The sequence below is a fragment of the Thamnophis sirtalis genome, unplaced genomic scaffold (assembly GCF_051295495.1).
Source record: "Thamnophis sirtalis isolate CommonGarterSnake01/CBP01778 unplaced genomic scaffold, rThaSir2_p1.2 scaffold_13, whole genome shotgun sequence".
Lineage (NCBI taxonomy): Eukaryota > Metazoa > Chordata > Lepidosauria > Squamata > Natricidae > Thamnophis > Thamnophis sirtalis.
In genome coordinates, this window is record NW_028261393.1 from 10576252 (window position 1) to 10592411 (window position 16160).

The 16160-nt window shown below is 43.9% G+C and overlaps 1 protein-coding gene across 3 annotated transcripts; it reads left to right on the plus strand.

Annotated features, from left to right (window-relative positions):
• Window positions 1–3180: 3180 nt before the first annotated feature.
• On the plus strand, window positions 3181–15607 carry LOC148043045 (membrane-spanning 4-domains subfamily A member 4A-like). Of its 3 annotated transcripts, XM_087727781.1 has the most exons (7): window positions 3181–3326; window positions 4097–4265; window positions 6289–6405; window positions 7811–7867; window positions 8832–8990; window positions 10569–10688; window positions 12636–15607. In XM_087727781.1, the coding sequence occupies exons 2-7, from the start codon at window positions 4158–4160 to the stop codon at window positions 12720–12722; spliced, it is 648 nt and encodes a 215-aa protein (XP_087583907.1). In that variant the 5' UTR covers window positions 3181–3326; window positions 4097–4157; the 3' UTR covers window positions 12723–15607. The 3 variants fall into 3 exon arrangements, with proteins under 3 accessions (XP_087583907.1, XP_087583909.1, XP_087583908.1); XM_087727783.1 differs by lacking the exon at window positions 6289–6405; XM_087727782.1 differs by lacking the exons at window positions 10569–10688; window positions 12636–15607 and adding an exon at window positions 10438–10558 and having other exon boundaries at window positions 8832–8989.
• The last annotated feature ends 553 nt before the right edge of the window (window positions 15608–16160 follow it).

Sequence of the window (16160 nt, forward strand, 5' to 3'; positions counted from 1 at the left end):
GGGTTAACACCAGGGGTGGGTTCCTGCCAGTTCTAACCTCTTCTATAGAAGTGGTTCCACAAATCTACAGTGCCATTTAGAACCGGTTACAGCTGCCTTCCCCTGCCTATCTGCACATCATCAAGATGAAGAGCGAGAGGAGGAATTCTGGGAGTTGAAGTCCACAAGTCTTAAAGCTGTCAAGTTTGAACACCCCTGGGATTTTTTTCCCTAAAGGGTTAGGTAACTTGACAGCTTTAAGGGTTAGGGATACAAGGGTCTTGTAACTTGAAAGCTTTAAGACTTGCACACTTCAATGCCAGATTACCAACATTTTGATTGCTAAACAAGAGTGTTGTTAAGTGAGTTTCACCACATTTTACAAGTTGGCCACGCCCACCCGATCACATGGCCGGCAAGCCACTACCACAAAGCAGGCTACTCCTACCGAAGAGGTTCTAAAAGATTTTGAAACCCACCACTGGTTAACACATATTAAACCGTAATCTGGTCTATTTGATTTTGGTTCCTCATAATGGGTAAACTCAACCTTCCTACTTTGTAATCCATCTTGAATGACCCCAACTAATATTCCTTCCCGTAATATCAACAGACATTCAGCTTATCGCATTACAGCCTTCGGGAGTAAAGTTGGCCGTCGAATAACATAACTCCCATAATCAGTGACAAAGTGTTTGCTCCACGATGTTGAAGGACCAAATAATTTACATTGCATAAAAATGGAGAAGAAGCTGCAACAAATAAAACAAATGTTGTATTTCTGGTGGATGCAGTTTGTATTTAATGTTATTTGCTGTTGACAGAATCCAGACCTTATCTAGTCTGGCTTACATCTTTAAGTTATTTTTTGTTTCTATCCTAGCCTTTCCTCCAGCAGGCCTCCATCTCCTTCAGCTTCTGTCCAGATCAACCCTGGTTTTCAGATAATGACTAACACAAAGTCACCCAGTAAGATTTTGGAAATTTGTACTTGCCTCTCACAGTACTAGGGAGGTAGTTTGGTTTAGTGGCTCAGGCATCAGAGTAGAAACAGGAGACTCTGTGAGTTCTAGTCCCATTTTAGGCACAAAGCTGTATGAGTGACCTGGGGTCTGTCTCTCTCTCTCTTTCTCTCTCTCTCTCTGTCTCTCTCTCTGTCTCTCCCTCCCTCCCTCCCTCCCTCTCTCTCTTTCTCTCAAGCACACACAGAGTGTCCCAGGACTAATACTTTGTTAAAACTAATTTTTATTGTTGGGTGCATATATTTTATTTCATGTTACTTTGAGGGTTAGTCTGTCAAGTGGTTAGCACCATAACTGTGGTGCAAAACCTTTTCTAGATTTGTACTCAGTTTGTACCCAGCTTCACTTAAAAAAAAAAAATGAAAACAAAAACCTCCAAAACTTCAAGCAAAGTATCACCCTACAGATTGATCATATGTTCTAGGCCACTGTTTTTCAACCTTGGTAACTTTAAGACCTGTGGACTTCAACTCCCAGAATTCCCCAGTCATCCATATCGAAGTCTACACATCTTAAAATTGCCAAGGTTGAAAAACATTAATGTCGGTCCTACAACTATCCTTAAAAAAATAAAAACCTGAATTGCCAAAGCCCAACATTTTTCAACATTGTTGCCCCTGAACTGTTGAGATAAACTGAAGTTTTTGTTGTTGTTTTTTGAGGTGGAAATTACAGAAGTGATCCTGGTTAACCAAAGCAACAGGAAATGAAAATTCTAGATGATTTTGTATCCAATACACACACTATATGATTGGGCCTGTGTGTTTTTAAAATATTTGTGCAAGGGTTGAACTGAAAATATCCATCCATTTCAAGCACAAAACAAAACCAGCTGAAGCCTGCCCTCACATATGTCTTAAAAAATGTGCAGGAAAGTATAAACCAGAACTTGACTTTTCAAAATGAAAAGTTCTCTCTTAAAAGCAATAGCAATAGTTTCAGAGCCAGATTTAACATTCTTCCTTCAGCACTCCTCCAGGGCAGGTATAAGAGAACACCTATAGCAGAACAGGTTTGTATATGTGGTAAAGGAGAAGTGGAAGATAATTCACGTGTTCTATTACACTGCGAGCTATTACAGAGCTTCTAGGTCTGCACATATTCTCCCTTTATTAGAGAGATTGCCAGGGAGGGCAGACCATTTTTATCTAGGCTTTCTTTTCCAGGACACGAACCCGGTTACCACGTGTGCAGTGGCAAAGTTCTGTGCTGCTGCAATGTCCATAAGAAAAAAATTGGCTACAGAAGTATAGTACCATCTTGTACCAATTATCTGGACATACCTCTAACAATCTTTGGACCATTATGTTATTATCCACTTTTAATATCAATACTTTTTAATTATATTTTAATGTTAGTATTTTTTGACATAGTGAGGGGACTAATGTGTATTGCTGTCTTTGACCGTAATAAAGATTTTACTTACTTACTTACTTCTGTTAAAAGCAAGGGAACAAAAAGAAAGAAAGAAAGAAGTAAAACCATAGTTATGAGAAAAAAAGACCTTGGAAGATTTCAACCAGAAGGTGGCAGAAGAAAGTTTCTTTTTTGAGTTCCTATATTAAAAAGATGTCCAACCAGGCTGCTTTTAGAATTTGGGCTTTTTAAGTTAGAGTTCTATTCTTTCTTGAATTGTCTTTTTTAAAAAAAAAAACAGGTCGACCTCTACAAAGAAAGCATGCCAAATAGAGGCATATTGTGTTTTTACATACTAATGTTCCCCCCATTTCTCCCATCCATGCATCAAAAAATTTCAGTGGAGCGATCCTTAATTTTGCATTTAATAACTGCAGCAAGACTTTTGGTGGCGCAATACTGGAAGAAGGAAGATTTGCCTACTATTCAAGAATGGACAGATTGATAGATAGATTGATAGATAGATAGATAGAGATAGAGATAGAGATAGAGATAGAGATAGAGATAGAGAGATAGAGAGATAGAGAGAGAGAGAGAGAGAGAGAGAGAGAGAGAGAGAGAGAGAGAGAGAGAGATTGATATTCATTCATTCATTCATTCATTCATTCATTCATTCATTCATTCATTCATTCATTCATTCATTCATTCATTCATTCATTCTTAGGGTCTCCTTGATCCCACCCACCTTATCCATTGCCTTCCTGCTTCTTCCATCCACCTTGCAAAGTTTTTCTAGCTCATTCTCCACTAGGTGAGGTAATGTTCAGGAAGCAGAAAAGCTCCAGGTTGTAAACAGACCGCCTGGGTGAATCATCCCCTCCACCTCGACGGGCCTCGAATGACGCTGAGCCCCGCGATTGAGCCGCGGCCGGGACGGACGAAAAGACGGAGCGTCGCCGAGCCCAGCGGGTCAGCCTCGGTCCGAAGGGCGGGCAGGGAAGGAAGGAGGGAGGCAGGGAGGAAGGACGGCCAACTCGCTCCTCTTCGTCCTTTCGGAGTCGCGGCAGCGGTAGTCCGTGGGCAGGGAAAGGGGCTGCTACGCGGGGACGACGGCGCGAAGAGGCGCGCTGCTTCTGGATCCCATCTGCGCTTCCTTCGGCCAGATCGGAAGCGGCGGCTCCCTCGATCGGGGCCGCTTCTCCGCCGCGCATCACAAAGAATCCCGTTTCTTGCTTTCCCACGACCCGCGCGCCGGCAGCTGAGCAAATGGCTCCACGCGTGTTCGGGGCGGTAGATTGCGAGCCTCCGGGGTGGCTGTTGAGGGTTGAACCCAGAAACTTCATTCGGACGGTGTACTTAATCCTGTACATTTTAAGATGGGTTCGGGTTGTTGTTGTTGTTGTTGTTGTTGTTGTTGTTGTTTGCTATTTGCCGGGGAGGCGGGCTTGGCACCTGCCTGTTTCCACCCCCGAGGGTGGGCACGGATGATTGTGCCCCACCTGTGAATTACGTAAATGAAAATCCCTTAAATCTATGATAGAGGATGGATCGGGGCCTCTTTGAAATGCTGAGGCCAGGGGTGAAGAAACTCTTGGGAAGTTGCTAAAGGCGACCTAGCTAGCAAATTAGGGAAGCCTCTTGCCTTCCTGATGCAGAACTTCAATATTGAGGAATGGGTTATGAAAAGAAGGGGAGGGTGCCTTTCATACGTTCTCTGTCCCTTCCCCCTTTCTTTCTAGGGTCCCTCAGTGTTCCTGACTTGGCCGGCTTAAAGGAGTTTTCATTCTTGAAAAGCCCAGCATGGATTCTCCTGTGGTTGTGAGTAAAGGCTCCCAGTTTTCCTCCCCTGAGCCTGATCATCTGTTACCAGTGAAGAAGTTTTATCAGGGTGAACCTGTGGCCCTGGGGGTGAGTACAAAGACGAGTGGGGGATGATGGTTCGCCTCCTTTTGAATGATTCTTGGAAATCTAAGTGTGGTCATACCTGTATTCATCCTTGCACGACAGTTAAATCAGAGCAATGGACATCCCTGTTTAATTTTTGTCTTGAATGTCTTGCCATTTGGGAAAACATGGAGGGTCTTCCAGTTTACAGTTTATTAGGATTTGTATGCCGCCCACTCTCGAGAGACTCAGGGCGGCTTACAGATAAAGGCAGGAAAGGGGAACATATAAAAATTAAAAAGAACAGACATTAAAATTTCATAACATTCATATAGCTTAGAATGGGGCTGGATAAATCAACAGCCCCAGGCCTGCCGGAACAGCCAGGTCTTAATCGCCTTGCGGAAGGCTGGAAGAGTAGTAAGGGTCCGGATCTCCACGGGGAGATCGTTTGGAGCAGTTACAGAGAAGGCCCTCTCCCGGGGAGTCGCCAGCCGACATTGACCTTCCAGAGGTGAATACATGACTCCCAACAGCTGCAGTGAGTGGGACCAGTCCTGGAGGATGCTGGGAGTTGTATTTCTGGAGCGCCACCCATGCTCATTCCTGCCAAAGGCAAGAAAACAATTACGCAAACGATTGGAGAGAGACAGAAGGAGCTGATTCGTATGATGCAGGTCTCCAACCAATAGAGATAAGAATTGCATTCTCTGATTGGCTTTTTCCAGACCTAGTTTTATGTCTTTTCTTCAGGCTGGGCAAATATTCCCTTAAATATGCAGTATATGGAGACCACAATTGAATCATCATTGAGCATGGCTGAGTTTGAAATAGGATGGGTACAATGATGAACATGTAATTGCTAAAGTGTAAAAATATCAAAATTTGAAAGAGGAAAGAATGAGTGAAAGGATATTATAAAGTGTGCTATGTTGGGATTGAACATAAAAAATATCTATGCCTGTTGAATCCCAACAAGGAGGAAACTGATTGCATAGCGCCTCCTTCTAGCTAAGATTAGATGAAGAAAGAAATAGATGTAGATGTAGATAAATTTATTTATAGGCCGCCCTTTTCCCTGAGGGGACTCAGGGCGGCTTACAACGTATAGGGAAGGGAGTACACACAATGACATATAAAAACAGTACGTAATTAAAAATAGAAGCAACATTCATTCATCATTCGGGAGGGGATGGATTATAATCTTTAACCCCAGGCCTGACGGGATAGCCAGATCTTGAGGGCTGCGCGGAAGGTCTGGAGGGTGGTGAGGGTACGAATCTCCACGGGGAGATCGTTCCAGAGGGTCGGAGCTACTACTGAAAAGGCCCTCCTCCGCGTAGTTGCCAGTCGGCACTGACTGGCAGATGGAACTCGGAGGAGGCCTAATCTGTGTGATCTAATAGGTCGTAAGGAGGTAATTGGCAGGAGGCGGTCTCTCAAGATTTGGCAGAGGTTGGCACACTATAATTGATTTGATTTGATTTGATTTATTAGGTTTGTATGCCGCTCTATTCCCGAGAGACTCAGGGCGGCTCATAATAAGAAGGGGAGGGGATACAAAAATAAAATAAAAACAGCAATTTAAAATTCAACAACAGTCGTAACCTCGAATGGAGCTGGATAGTTCAACAGCCCCAGGCCTGCCGGAACAGCCAGGTCTTAGTTGCTTTGCGGAAGGCCGGAAGGGTAATAAGGGTTTGGATCTCAACGGGGAGATCGTTCCAGAGGGCCGGAGCAGCCACAGATAAGGATCCAAACCAGTGGCCAATGCCAACAGATGCTGGGAGTTATAGTTCAGTGACATCTGGAGTATTGTTGGTTTTCCACATTGTGGGAAGGTCGCATCTGCAGGGCGAATGGCATTTATAGTTAGATATCCCATTTTAAAATCTCGTATTATTTTATTAAAGTTTAAAGTTTTGGGAGGCGATGGGATAAAACGCAATCAGGCTTTGGCATGTCTCCCTGCCCTCCTGCTCTGGTTGTGGTGTGTGAGTTGAAAGTGACAACTGGAATTGAAATGATTACTTTCTCTTATTTACAGATCACTCAGATATTCATAGGAATCACTGGAATAGTTTTTGGGATCCTGGTCAACTTAATTGATAGTGGTTCGAGTGAGTTCCTGCTTATAAAGATACCCTACTGGGGTGGAATCTTGGTAATTTTTCCTGCTTATAAAGATACCCTACTGGGGTGGAATCTTGGTAATTTTTCCTGCTTATAAAGATACCCTATTGGGGTGGAATCTTGGTAATTTTACATGATGATATATTGAAACAATTGAACACGATAACTCAGGATCCAGATGTTGAACTGCCCATCACAGCAGCCTGACAGCAGCCTGGTCTTTGCTGATGGATGCTTGGAGCTGTAGTTTAGCCGCTTTTGGTTTCTCCAAATCTTTTTACAGACTATACTTCAGAAAAACAGGATTGCTTGGCTAGTTCCATTTTTGTCTTATGCCTGGTCTCCAAATTTCTAAACACTTCTGAATTTTACAAAAAAATAGAAGTAAATCTCCTTGGCTCTTATTGTATAGCGGGTTCTTACTTACCAACCACCACATTCAATGACTGAAGTTATAGTGCCGCTGAACCCAGAAGCTTCATTCGGACGGTGTATTTAATCCTGTACATTTTAAGAAGGGGACTGATGACCAGTCCTCAACCTTGTGGCCATTGCAGAGCCCCCATTGTCATAAGATCATGATTCAGACACCCAGCAACTGGTATGCATTATCCCGTGACACGTGATTGCCATGTGTGACTTTCACAGCCTGCTTCCGATAAGCAACATCACTGGGGAAGCCAGCGGGAAATTGCAAGACATGGGAACCATGAGACTTGAGAGTTCTTGTTTGCAGCATCTGGAGACCTTTGGTTTTTCTCGTAGAGACATGGGGAAAATACTGCTGAATATTACTGCTATGCTGTGTCATACAAAAGTCCTATGAATGTAGCTCCTGGCTGCGATGCCTTAAAGCAGCTGCATCTTCAGCTGGAATAAGGAAAATTGATTGAGGTTCACCACAAAAAAAATGTCATTACTTAATGACTAGTGAACATAGAGAGGGATTATAGGTGTGAACCATGAAGCTGGCCTCACAGAGGCCGTTTTCTGGGCTTCGGTGTTGCCACACCGGAGCTGAGGGGTCGAGAAGTGGGGAATAGAGATAGATGGGGTTTGTAGCCAAAACAAAATACTTTCCCCTGGGAACCAAGGACCTTCCCACAGGTGGTTGGAGAGAGGTGGAGTGACGTTACCAAGCAACCGGAAGACACACTGATTGGACCATGTGACTGGCTGACTGGGGAAGGGGGAAAACTTACTTTTAACTTGGTGAAAACCGCGGGGAACTTTAGAGTTGGTTTTCACCAGACTGTGCCAATATGATCTATCCAATAAAACTGTTCTTTGAGGAATCTACCTGCCTTGGAGAGTTCTACCTGTTATGGGTGTATTACCTGGAACCCTGACAATAGGCCTGGGATGGAAGAGAGACTTCTGTAAGTTTTGTTCTCTGGGGATGGAGCCAGGTTGATTTGCTTTTTCTTTTCTTTCAGCACATTATTTCTGGATCCTTAACTGTGGCAGCTGCTTGGAATCCCAAGATCCCTCTGGTAATTAACCTATGGGAGACCAGTGAAGGCCACGGCTTAAAAGCCTCTTATCCGAAGAGCTACAACTCATTGGGTTACCAGTCATGAGCTTGGTGGATTTCTGATGTTCCTGGACCATTAACCTCCAATGGAGCATCATGATGGTTGTGGATTCTTGTTTAAGAGCTTCTCCCCCAAATTCCCTTTTGGGAAGCTGCAGGTCCTTTGAGGATCTCTTTTTGCCACTTTTGGACAAAGACGTTCTGTGTCTTCCTCTCTGATTGAATATTTTAGTTAGTTGGAGCAGTTGCCTCTATGGAAGCAAACATTCTGAAGCTGACTCTCTTCCTTCATGGTGATCAGGTGGAGAGTCTGATATGCAAATATGTGTCCAAAAAGCACCATGGGAGAGGTGATTGAAGGAGTTGAGCCACCCTTCTTACAAGGGTATTAGGGACACAGTGGCTCATTGGCTAAAGTGCTCAGCTTGTCAGTCAGAAAGGTCAACAGTTCAGCAGTTCGAATCCCTAGCACTGTGTAATGGAGTGAGCTCCCGTTACTTCTCCAGCTTCTGCCAACCTAGCAGTTCGAAAGCACGTAAAAAATGCGAGTAGAAAAATAGGAACCATCTTTGGTGGGAAGGAAACAGCGTTCCCTGCGCCTTTGGTTTTTAATCATACCGGCCACATGACCACAGAGACGTTTTTGGACAGTGCTGGCTCTTTGGCTTTGAAATGGAGATGAGCACCCCCCCCTACAGTCGGGAACGACTAGCACATATGTGCGAGGGGAAACTTTACCTTTACTAGGGTGCAGAGCTTATCAACATCACCTTTTCTGGCTAAAGCAAATCCAAAACTGAAAGCCATTTTGAATTCTTTTTTTCTTTCTCCCATCGGGGAAATCTGGGTGGCCATAAAGTCGCTCTGTGTTTGCGCTTGTGTGAATTTATGTTTCTTAATTATTATTTTTTCATTCCTCCTAGGTGAAAGGCATGCTGGCAATGAATGTGATAAGTGCCATAACAGCTGGCCTTGGCATCGTATTCCTGTCTTTCTCAGTCAGCTCCCTCCTTCCATTTGACATCGGCGACACCTGCAACTATTATCGTTACGACACTAAGGAAAAATGTGATGAAACCCAGGTGTCCCTTTTTATATGTTTGTAACCTTCCAAAATCCATCAGTGGGAACTAGGTTGCAACAGGACAGAGAAGAAGAAGGGAGCTCCTGGTGTTCTCTAGGTGGAGACCAGGGGTGGGTTCCTGCCAGTTCTAACCTCTTCTATAGAAGAGGTTCCACAAATCTACAGTGCCGTTTAGAACCGGTTCCAGGCTCCCTCCCCCTGCCCGTCTGCACATCATCAAGATGAAGAGCGAGAGGAGGAATTCTGGGAGTTGAAGTCCACAAATCTTAAAGCTGTCAAGTTTGAACACCCCTGGGGTTTTTTTTCCTAAAGGGTTAGGGGTGCAAGGGTCTTGTAACTTGACAGCTTTAAGACTTGCGTGCTTCAAAGGCCAGAGTTTCTGAGCCAACATTTTGGTTGCTAAGCAAGAGCGTTGTTAAGTGAGTTTCACCACATTTTACAAGTTGGCCACTCCCAGCCAGTCACATGACTGCCAAGCCACTCCCACCCAGTCACATGGCTGGCAAGTCACTCCCACCCGGTCACATGGCTGGCAAGCCACTCCCACAAAGCAGGCCACAGCTACAGAAGAGGTTCTAAAAAAATTTGAAACCCACCACTGGTGGAGACGTAACACTTTGGAGTTCATGGTGTCAAAAATCTATCCCAAAGAGATTTAATCATAGAAAGGAATGGCAGGAAGGTTGTCTTTTGTCTCTTCTGGGTTCCCCCCCCCCTCCCAATCCTTTCAAAGCAGCTGTAACCAGCACATCTGCAGAATTCAAGGGGGCATAGTAAGAGAGTAATTAATGTTTTGCCAGAATTTTATTTGTGCATAGGAAAAAAAGAAACTAACTAGAGCCGAGGTGGCACAGTGGTTAAATGCAGCACTGCAGGCTACTTCAGCTGACTGCAGTTCTGCAGTTCGGCTGTTCAAATCTCACCGGCTCAGGGTTGACTCAGCCTTCCATCCTTCCGAGGTGGGTAAAATGAGGACCCGGATTGTTGTTGGGGGCGATATGCTGACTCTGTAAACCGCTTAGAGAGGGCTGAAAGCCCTATGAAGCGGTATATAAGTCTAACAGCTATTGCTATTGCTTTGAGGCTGGCATTTGACGGTTTGACCAAACCTTTTTTTTTTTTATTTACAAAACTAGGTTGCAGTTTTTGCTTTTGGATTGTGATCAGATTAGATATTTCACCCTTGACTATATACCCAGAAGGTATTTGTGAGTCTCACAAACTAGACCAGATTAGGAAATCAATTCTGCAGGAAGGCTGTAACTATTTTTTTTTTTTTTTTTTTACAAAAACTGGCTGTAGCAACAGAATCTTACAAGTCTGATTGGGCTGCCCCACTTCCTTCTTTGTATACTGCAGTGAATTAGGGAGGTGTCTGCCAGAGACACTTTTAAACAGTATTCCATTGCTCTCCATTTTTAAAAAAAATGCTTCATCCCCTTTTGGGCCAGACAAGACAAGAATCCTGCCTATCTCATCCAGTTCATCTTCCTTACTCCACAATTGGAGATATGCCGGTATGTGCCTTATCTGTATGAATAAAAATGGATATGTTACTTTTCTGTTTCATTGGTAGAATATCGGTAAGGGAATATTGGTTTTTCTTATCGTGGTCACCATCCTGGAGTTTTGCATCTCCATCTCAGTGGCGTCTTTTGGCTGTAAGATGCTTTGCCGAGATCCTTTCACTGAAACGGTAAGATTCCAGAGGAAGGTGGGTAAGTTAATCAAAGGGATTCAGAAATGTGGCTTTCTGATACTTTGTTGAATAATACAGACTAATAGGATTTAAGCAGTTAATGGTAGAATATAATAGTAGCCAATCAGCATACGATTCTAGTTTACATGCGTGGCCCGACAAAACCGTGCTCGTCAAAATAGCGGCGACAAAACCGCGTTGCTAAAGCTGCGATGTCATCACTGCGGCGACAACAGCGCAGTGACAGAAGGGCGCTTTAAAACAGCGCGGCGGCAGAAAGCCGATTTAAATTAAGGTAAGGGTTAGGATTAGGTTTAGGGGTTAGGTTTAGGGTTAGGGTTAGGGTTAGGGTGCTGAGTGCTTCGGAAGGCGCGGATTTGCCCTCTGCGGTTATGTCATCATGTTAGGGTCGCCTTTTTCCTTAGTGCTTCGGACGGCGCAGATTTGCCCTCCGCACTTATGTCGGCATGGATAAGGGCTTCGCGGTTTTGTCGGTGAACCGTTTACATGATGTACTAAGTGTGCTGCAGAACAAAGTAATCATTGGGTTTCACATCTCATCCATCCATCCATCCATCCATCCATTCCCACCTTTTATTATTTACAAATACCTCAAAGGCAGCGAATATATCCAATACACCTTTCTCCTCCTATTTTCCACACAACAACAATCCTGTAAGGTGGGTTGGGTTGAGAGAGTATAACTAGCCCAAAGTCACCCAGTTAGCTTTCAAGGCTAAGGTGAGACTTGAACTCACGGCCTCCCATTTTCTAGCCTAGTCCTTGACCAAACTGGCACCCTGCTATGTTGCAAATCAAGGATTCTGAATACTAGTGGAGATATTCTCATCTTGTAATAAACCTAAAGAAAGTAAATCAACTTTCTCAGCGAGCCCAGACTTCATCTCTGGGTGGCAGGGGAGGAGATAAGGTTGTCCCTGCCCAATTACCGTATTTTTCAGACTATAAGACGCAACGGAGTATAAGACGCACCAAGATTTTGAAGAGGTAAATTTTTTTAAAAAAAGGTTTTGCACTCCGCAGACCTCCCAAACCCTTTGTGCACCTCATTTTTGTGAAAAACGGGGCATGCAGAGAATTTAAGAGGTCTGCAATGTGCTTCTGGAGGCGGGGCGAGACAAATAAGAACAAAAAATGCCCCGTTTTTGCCAAAAAAAGAGGCATGTATAGCCTTTAGGAGGCTTGTAGAGTGCTCCTGGGGCCTGAGGGGGGAGTATGAGCAAAAAATGATGCATTTTTTGCTCGTTTATGCCCTCCCAACCCCCGGGAGCTCTTTGCAGGCCTCCCAAATCCTCTGCACATCCATTTTTGTGAAGGGGCCGGGGTTTCAGGAGGCCAAATGTGCTATATTTAATGTATAAGACGCACCTAGATTTTCACCCTCTTTTTGAGGGGAAAATGGTGCATCTTATACTCCGAAATATACAGTAAGTGCCACCACCTCATCTCCAAATGATACAGATAGCACTTCAAAGTGAATTTCAAAAATTGCTTTGGGATGTGTAGGAACTTGAACCCAGCAGCTGTGTTGGAGTCCTTAAAGCAGCTGGATCTTTTTTCTGGGACTTGGGAGGTAGCTCCAGGCATTCCAAACAGAAAAGGATGCAGCTGCTTTCAAGAGAGACAGTGCTATCTTTATTCACCAGCGAAAACCCACATTCCCCCTTCAGAATGGAATCAAGCCGCTTTATTTAAAACAAGGACAGATAGGAATAGCCAGTGGAGTGTTGGAAAGCTGAGGGCTTCTACTCTGAGCTATGGAAGGAGAAATATGTAGATAAAAGATTAATTTTATCTGTTTTATTTATTAAATTTGCATGCCATCCTCTCGCTATCCAAAGTGACTCGGGATGCCGTACAGTGCAATAAAAATAGAAGTACAAAACCAAACGGCCTTAAAACCTCAATTTCTCATTTGTTTAGATTGTGGTTGTTTATCAGAATGTGACACCTTCCAGTGCCAAGCAACACTCACCCTCCGACTGCAAACCGCCAGCAATTCGCCCCTGAATTACTTTTCTTTCACAGCAGCTCTTCCAGGGTGCATTTGGCCTCCTGCAAATGGAAGCGAGGAGAGCCGAGGTGGCGCAGTGGTTAGAGTGCAGTACTGCAGGCCACTTCAGCTGACTGTTATCTGCAATTCAGCGGTTCTAATCTCACCGGCTCAAGGTTAACTCAGCCTTCCATCCTTCTGAGGTGGGTGAAATGAGGACCCAGACTGTGGGGGCGATACGCTGACTCTGTAAACCGCTTAGAGAGGGCTGAAAGCCCTATGAAGCGGTATATAAGTCTAACTGCTATTGCTATAGCCTTAAACCTTTTAAAGGAAATGCACAGAACTTTTAAATCAGTGTGGATCATAAAGGATTCCATGGACTAAGCAGAGCACCCGTCCATAAGAGAGCTTGAGAATGTGAGAACTGGCTAAAGTATCACTTGTGAACTTGCAGGCGTTTGGTACCAAATTATGGTTGCTGTTCAGGGGTGGGTTCCTGCCAGTTCTAACCTCTTCTGTAGAAGAGGTTCCACAAATCTACAGTGCCGTTTAGAACCGGTTCCAGTCCTGCCCGTCCGCCCATCCGCCCATCATCAAGATGAAGAGCGAGAGGAGGAATTCTGGGAGTTGAAGTCCACAAGTCTTAAAGCTGTCAAGTTTGAACACTCATGGTTTTTTTTTCTAAAGGGTGCAAGGGTCTTGTAACTTGACAGCTTTAAGAGTTGCGTGCTTCAAATGCCAGAGTTTCTGAGCCAACATTTTGGTTGCTAAGCAAGAGCGTTGTTAAGTGAGTTTCACAACATTTTGCAAGTTGGTCATGCCCACCCGGTCACATGGCCAGCAAGCCACTCCCACCCAGTCACATGGCCAGCAAGCCACTCCCACAAAGCAGGCCACACCTACATAAAAAGTTCTAAATTTTTTTGAAACCCACCACTGTTGCTGTTGGAAAATATGCAGTTGGCTGGGTTTACGCAACATGTTACGTATAAACCAGTGGTGAAATTCATTTTTTTTACTACTGGTTCTGTGGGTATGGCTTGATAGGCATGGCAGGGAAAGGATACTGCATAATCTCCATTCCCACCTCACTCTGGAGCCAGCCAGAGGTGGTATTTGCCAGTCCTCTGAACTATTCAAAATTTCCAATACCAGTTCTCCAGAACCTGTCAGAACCTGCTGGATTTCACCTCTGGTATAAAGTATAATTTCTTGATCACAGTGGCTGTATCTCAGAGCAGGCTAAATCCATACAGCAACTGGTTAATTTTAACCTGGGTTTAGTATGTTTGTAGTGTATTTACTTCATGGTTCAATGCATTCTACTTAGGGTTAGGTGTTCTGACCCCCCTCTTCCCACACCAACGCACTCCGAGTCAAAGATACTTTCTGGAATTTATTAACAGACAGACAGGTCCTTGGCAGCAAGCCGGCACAGATAAACTGTGGCAGCAATCCAACACAGATAAATCTTGGCAGCAATCCAGCCTGCCAAGCTCACAATTTTATTCTCCAACATTAGTTCCTGCATTGACTTCTGCAAGAGGGGTGTGTGCACAAGCAGTCCTTTTTATAGTCTGGAGAAGAGCCTAATGACCACCAGCTGAGTGCAATTACCTCCTGTACTTGCGCAACTGTTCCTGACGCCTATTAGCTCTTCGGTGCCGGGCATCCAGGAACAACTCACTACTGAGATCTGGCTCACTCTCCCTTGTCTCCTCCCCACTGGTCCGAGGCTCAGGCATCTCCTGGTGGCCAGCCAATGCCCACCCAAAAGAGGCTGTGACATTTGATTGCAAAATTTACTCCATGGAAAGCAAATTGATCGCTTGCTTTAAAGTTGTCTAAGCTGTAAACATGGAGGATTAACTCAGATCCAGAAATAAATTAAGTGATCCTGGGGTTTTCTCGACTAGGGACAGATGTGCTTATCAAAAGGCTACTCCTGTTCACTCTTATCTGCTCTCCTCTGACCATCCAGGGGGGAGGCTGGTTCTGGAGAGGCGAAACATCACTGCTTTCAAAAACGCTTTACTGAAACACCATTCTGGGCCCCAGAAAACAATCCCATAATATTAAAAAATAGGAGAAGTCGCCAACTTGCTGAGCCAACTTCTCAGCTGGTTTACATCTATGTTTATGCTGGACTCCTGAATCTTTTTTTATTGTTTCTAGTGTCAGTTTAAAAAAAAAGCTTAAAAAGGCATAATTATTTCACAAGACACTGCAATTTGTACCGCTGTTGTTCTTAGAAGCATTTCTTTAAAAAAAAAAATCTCTTTTTTAATTCTTCAACTCACCCAGTCATTTTCCCCTTCTGCTTTTCGAAAGGGGAAGTGGGAATAACGTACACTGATTTCTGCCTAAATTTTGTTCTTTAAGCAGGAAATCCTGATTTTTTTTGTCATGCGAAGATAGCAAAACAGCACACGCACACACACACACACACACACAAAAAAATCAGTTTTGTGAGAATTTCTTGTTCTCTAAAACGATTGGCAAACTTTTAGATCAAGAGCTGGGAAAGAGGCTTGGAAAGATGGAGGCTCAACCCCAATAATACGCAGGCAAACAATTGATACAAACTTAAGGTAAACCACTCCAAACTCTTATTGCAGAAAATACAACCTCAGCAACAGAGTGGTCAACGCCTGGAATGCTCCTCCTGACTCCACTGTTACATCCTCAAACCCCCACAGCTTCAACCTTAAACTGTCTACTGTGGACCTCACCCCATTCCTAAGAGGTCTGTAAGGGGGGGTGCATAAGCGCACCAGCGTACCTAACATCCCTGTCCTACTGTCTCCTTGTGCTCATTTTCTTTGTTCATGTCCATGTCTATACTATACCTGTTATCTTGTACATGACTGACAAACTAAATAAAATAAAATAAAGTATATTTGGTCAGCTCGTCCCTTTATTTGCTTAGCTGTGCTCAGGAGGAAATGCTCACTTTCTGATAAATTTGTACAAGGGCCACTCTTGCCCACAGACATTCAAAGGAGACGAAGCAGATGATGGAAACATGGGAAAAGATTTGGGTAAGAAATGTAACATTTACGCAAGCTCAAAACTTGAGAGAGGATTTTTATAAGATGTTTTATAGATGGCTTTTAGATCCCAAAAGGTTAGCTTGTATGTATCCGAATTTACAGTCTAAATGCTGGAGATGTGATTGTGTTGACGCTACGTATTATCATATATGGTGGACTTGTAAAAAAGTCAAAGCATTTTGGATAAAAATATGGTGGATTATTCAAAATATTCTTAAAAAGAGGATAAAGTTCACTCCCCAGATGTTCTTGCTAGGTATATTTACAGACTACAGTTATAGAGACTAATTTGATTCTGAACTTAACAACTGCAGCAAGATTGTTGGTGGCAGAGTATTGGAAGAAGGAAGAATTACCTACTATTCAAGAATGGACGTTAAAAGTAGTAAACTTAGCAGA

Coding starts and splice junctions, on each gene's coding strand:
- LOC148043045 (XM_087727781.1), top strand. CDS start 4,158: ATGGATTCTCCTGTGGTTGTGAGTAAAGGCTCCCAGTTTTCCTCCCCT. Junction 7,868..8,831: donor GGAATCCCAAGATCCCTCTG/GTAATTAACCTA, acceptor CATTCCTCCTAG/GTGAAAGGCATGCTGGCAAT. Junction 8,991..10,568: donor AAAAATGTGATGAAACCCAG/GTGTCCCTTTTT, acceptor TTTCATTGGTAG/AATATCGGTAAGGGAATATT.